Source organism: Sinocyclocheilus anshuiensis, unplaced genomic scaffold (genome assembly GCF_001515605.1).
Source record: "Sinocyclocheilus anshuiensis isolate Anshui unplaced genomic scaffold, SAMN03320099.WGS_v1.1 scaffold510, whole genome shotgun sequence".
NCBI lineage: Eukaryota > Metazoa > Chordata > Actinopteri > Cypriniformes > Cyprinidae > Sinocyclocheilus > Sinocyclocheilus anshuiensis.
In genome coordinates, this window is record NW_015542360.1 from 1,268,537 (window position 1) to 1,273,378 (window position 4,842).

At 35.3% G+C, this 4,842-nt stretch overlaps 1 protein-coding gene across 2 annotated transcripts in view; it reads left to right on the forward strand.

Annotated features, from left to right (window-relative positions):
* Nucleotides 1-2,786, forward strand: part of LOC107691886 (sodium- and chloride-dependent taurine transporter-like) — a 37,832-nt gene extending 35,046 nt beyond the window's left edge. For both annotated transcript variants that reach the window (XM_016490716.1, XM_016490715.1), the window contains exons 13-14: nt 1,174-1,344; nt 1,424-2,786. In XM_016490716.1, the coding sequence (XP_016346202.1) occupies nt 1,174-1,344; nt 1,424-1,579 (327 nt within the window). In that variant the 3' untranslated portion in view covers nt 1,580-2,786. The remainder of the gene's footprint in view (nt 1-1,173; nt 1,345-1,423) is intronic.
* The last annotated feature ends 2,056 nt before the right edge of the window (nt 2,787-4,842 follow it).

Here is a 4,842-nt window from a genome sequence, read left to right on the forward strand (position 1 = left end):
TATATATATATATACATACATACTGATTTATTCATTTAATGTGTAATGTTATATTTTTTTAAACAAATGAGCTCTAAAAGATTTTGTGAATTTAGATCATTTACAAATGTTAAATCATAAAATAAAATGTTTGTGATTAATATAGTTTGTTTATAGTTATTTTCAAATCTTCAATGTACTGTAATTATAAAAGAACTTTATTATTGTTCATTTAATTCCAATAAATAAGTTCTTGTTAAAAACTAACCAAAATTAAAAATAATTATATATCGTATCGGCATCGTCTATCAGGCAAAATTTGTTAAATTATCGGCATATCGGATATCGGCAAAAATCCAATATCGTGCATCCCTAAAGATAACCTATGTTATTTAAATTACTAAAATAGCCTATAGACAATAATGAGCAATAATTCACCACACTGCATAGGATGGTGTGATGTGCGCTTGAATTTGTCAGCTTCACCTAATTAATTATTAATTTTAGTTATATCATTTATAATTAAATTACAGGAAATTTACAGGCATTATATATCAGGTAAATTTGACCCGCTGGCACTTATAGGTATAAGTGCCCTGTGTTTTGATCTGGTTTTATTACAAAAAAAAAAAAATTAACAACAAGGGATTGTAAATTACACAATTTTAGTAAAAGTCAGTGACTGGGAGACTTGGATGTTTTATTGAAAATCTGTTATGTACATTTGAAGAACAGCCATGGGTAAAATTGGTTCTAAAAACCTGTGGTGGTTCTAGTGTTAAATAAAGCAAAAATAAATAAATAGCAAAATTATGTAGTTCTAAACAACTAAATTACAATAATAAACAATGCCATTGATTTGTTTAAATCAATAATAGTGACATTTATTGTTGTTAAAATAAATAGAGCAAATAAAATATGTATTAACAATAAATTAAAATCATTATAATAAACAATGTTATTATTATTTATTATATCATTTTATTTGTTTATTTCAAAGTCTAATATGATCTGTAAATTTGTTTACTTTTTTTTTTTTGAGATTCACCCCTTTAAGAGTTTTTCAATAATCTGTCATTTTGATTAGTCTGTGAGCAATTACATATGTCAGGCATAGTAATGGGAGATGGCACTTGTGTATCAGACTCTGACTGAGTGTGCTGTTGTGACCCCTGCTTTTTTCTTTTGCTGCAGGGATGCTTTGTCTTCTCATTGGTCAAGTACATGCCCTTGAGATACAACAAAGTCTACGAGTACCCGGACTGGTCCATTGGAGTCGGTTGGACCCTCGCCCTCACGTCCATGATCTGCATACCAGTGGTGGTTGTGATCAAAATCATTCAATCAGATGGACCCCTCATAGAGGTGAGTCAGTCGTGTCAACGACAAAAAGGTTCTTCACCAATGAACAAGCCAATAATGTTCCTTTTACGTTTCCCTCCAGAGGATCAAAGCAGTGGCGGCACCCGTGAGGGGAGGAGCCAGTTCTTGCCCCCAAGACTACCAACCCAAATGCAATGAGCTGGCACAGCCGCTGGACCCCAACTGGAATGGAGGCTTGATGAAGCCCACCCACACCATAGTAGAAACTGTGATGTGAACGCTCTCTGTGAGAGGATTCAATGACCTGCTTTTCCATTACATACACATATATATATGTATGTACAGTATGTATGTGATTCTATATACATATATTACAAATATACTCTGTAACTTTTGACATAGTCGTAGGACCAGGTTTACATTGCTATGCATCTGCACTAGGAGTCTTTGTTTTGTTTTTCTACAGAGGAAGTTACATTTTTCTGTCTGTATTTTTAATATTTTTATCATAATACTATTATATTACTATTATTGTCGCTGTTATTAGACAGAGAACAGATCGCAAACAGCAGTATCCTGAATGTAGAACCTTGCCCATTCTATTTTTGCAACTTTTATCTTATACATATCTTGTACATATCGAAATCAAACTAAGCTGTGTTTATTTTTTAGAGAATCGAGAATCATGGGGAAAAAAAAACACGAAGGGCTCCGTAAACGTGAATCGCGAAAAGTACACGTTGGTGTATAAAGATCTCGTCCTCCACAAACGTGAAAAGGTTGTCTTTTTAGGGATAGAAGTCGTTATGCGTTATTGTGTCCCGACAAACTGTTTAGACTGGAGATTGTGCTGTCCGGAAGAATCGAGCCGTTAGCACTGCTTGTTTTCAATGCACTATACCACTAAGGACACTATCCATTTAAATGGTGCAACATTATGGAGAATGTAGTTTACGAAAAAAAGAAAGTCGTCATTTACTCGCCCTCAAGTCGTTCCAAACCTGTATGACTTTTAGTTTTTATGTGGAACACGTATAAAGAATGATTCAACGGTTTTTGTCCATACATTAAAAGTCAAAGGGGTCCAAAACATTTACAAGTCACTTTTTAATTAAGAATGAAACACTTTTGTTTTTGCATTTTGGTGTTCATTGACATGACAACTGCGTTTTGGGCGTTTTAAAAACATGTTTCAACGTTCAGGTTTCTGATAACAATACCATTATCATCTCCGTGTAAACTATAAAAATACAAATTTGTGAAAACGGTGATGTCATGCACTTCAATTAATTTTATTCATTTTTTTTAGTTCAGTCTTTAAGTGCGTAGTGTCTCTTTACAAAGTGACATCGCCAACTACTGGCCTGGCATACATGATACGGCATTTTTAGTGATTTTCGCAGATTTACGGTGCGCTCCAAATGGGATATATCGCCCTCCGAAGGGCACTTCGAAGTCAAAACAATCATGACCGCCATATTGAAGGGTCGTTCCAAACTGAAGTGCTCAAAACTGGCCACTTCAAAGGGCCCTTTGGAATGAAGGATTTCAAAGGGTGCAACTGATGGACACTTCAGGCTCCCATGATCCTTTGCGATCATTCTTTGCATGATGACGGCGCTTCCGTGTGGGCACGTGATGATGATGCAGAAGGGCACTTCAAGAAACCATTGTTTGGTCCCCTAAACCCTTCAACCCTTCGAAGCTCTCACTCCGGAGGGTAAACCCTTTGAAGGGATTGGGGCATAGGGATGAGCTCTTCCGAATGGAATGCAGGGCCAATCTTCTAAGACGTTCCGCAACGGAAAGGAACAACGTGAGAGTGAGTAATTAACAGAACTTCATTTTTGCACGGACTGTCCCTTTAAGTCTAACTGTTTTGTAAACTTTCCGACGTCGCAAGTTGGAAACGGTGCACGACTTTGGAAATATGCAGCACACTAATTCTTAGCAAGCTCTTCCCACTTCTAAAGATGTGTTCACAGTGAGCGACATTTGTAACAGAGACAATAGGTGTGTCCGTTCTGTTTGTGCAATTAATAGGAAAGAAAATGCAAATTTAGAGTTTGCGCTTAGTGGATATACTTTCAAATCAGGCCCGGATTTACTGTGCTATTCGTAAGTCGCCCACATTGATTCATAATCACCAAACACATTCTGATTTTGGGATGTCAGAATGTAAAGCTGCCTGCAAAGGTTTAAAAAAACACGCAGATTCAGGGTAGTTTCGTACATTTTGTATCAGATCTGTTTGTTTTTATTTCCAATCACATTTGCCTTTTGTATTCAAAAATATCACTGTATTTGACTTCTGTTCAGCAATTACCAATAGATCTCATCCACAACTGTTAATTGACAAAAAAAAAGCTTGCTGCGAACTGTAATGTGCAATACTTTGTAGAACGATATGCATTGTTTCTTCACCTGTCTTTCAGAAAGTTGGTATGTGGAAGTGTGGAATTACGTATGATTTTTAAGCTGTTGTAATATTTCAGAAACAATGAACAGGGGCCAATTTAAGCTACCGTAAATGGTATGCTGAATTAACACCAAAAACTCAGTGCAGATCTACTAACTGTGACAATTTATACTTTTTTAATTAGAAAGTAAAGCTTAATTCTAAGGATTATGCCAATGTTATGGATTACATTTATTGGATTTAATATGATTTGTTTGACTTGGCCAAGTTAAAACGGTAGCCAGTCGCAAAGGGAGATGCTCAATTGATCTCAACAGCTTCTACTTTGGTATCTTTGGGATGCTTCATTACAGAAAAAAAATTATTGTAAATGTTAATGTTGAAAGAGGCACAATTTTTTAGCAATACAGAGATTAATATGCAGTCTCGGTGTGTTTTAACAGAGACTGGTTTCCCACTGTTGTGCATCTCTTGAAACCCTTCCAGTTTTGAAGAACCGCTAAAGGGGGCAGTGTTTCTAAATGCAAGAGAACTTTTTTTAAAGTAACGATTCGAAATGTTTTATTTTTTTATTTCGAGGATGTGTAAAAAAAAAAAAAAGCAAGTATATTGATAAAAGAATTTACAGCACCCAAAAAAAAAAAAAGAGAAAAAATGAAAAAAAAAAAAAAAGGTTTTTATCTCTTAATAAACATTTATCTTTTAAAAACCCTTCTGATTGTGGTGAACATTTGACATTCAGAATTTGTAAAATAGTTTTACACCATTGTACTATTTCTTCAATGTTTGGTTTTTAGTTATATAAAACAAGGTAGTGTTTTCTTTGGCTTAAATTCGGAGTATAAACTCCCCATGTGTGTTTTCTCCTGACCTCAGCATCTTTCACCACGGTAAATATTGAATTTTTGGCTGCTTACCATAACCTACAAATAAAAATAAACGCAGTGCATAGGCATACTGCTGGTGAATGGAAGGAATGATTAATTGTTATGGGACTGTTGGTTCTTAGAGGAACAAATTATCTCGAGACGACAAAAACCGATTCATCTGGGCTTTTCTGGGCAGCATAATTTCAGTTGTTTTGCCTCATGACTCTAATCATCCCTCTAAAGCAGGGGTGG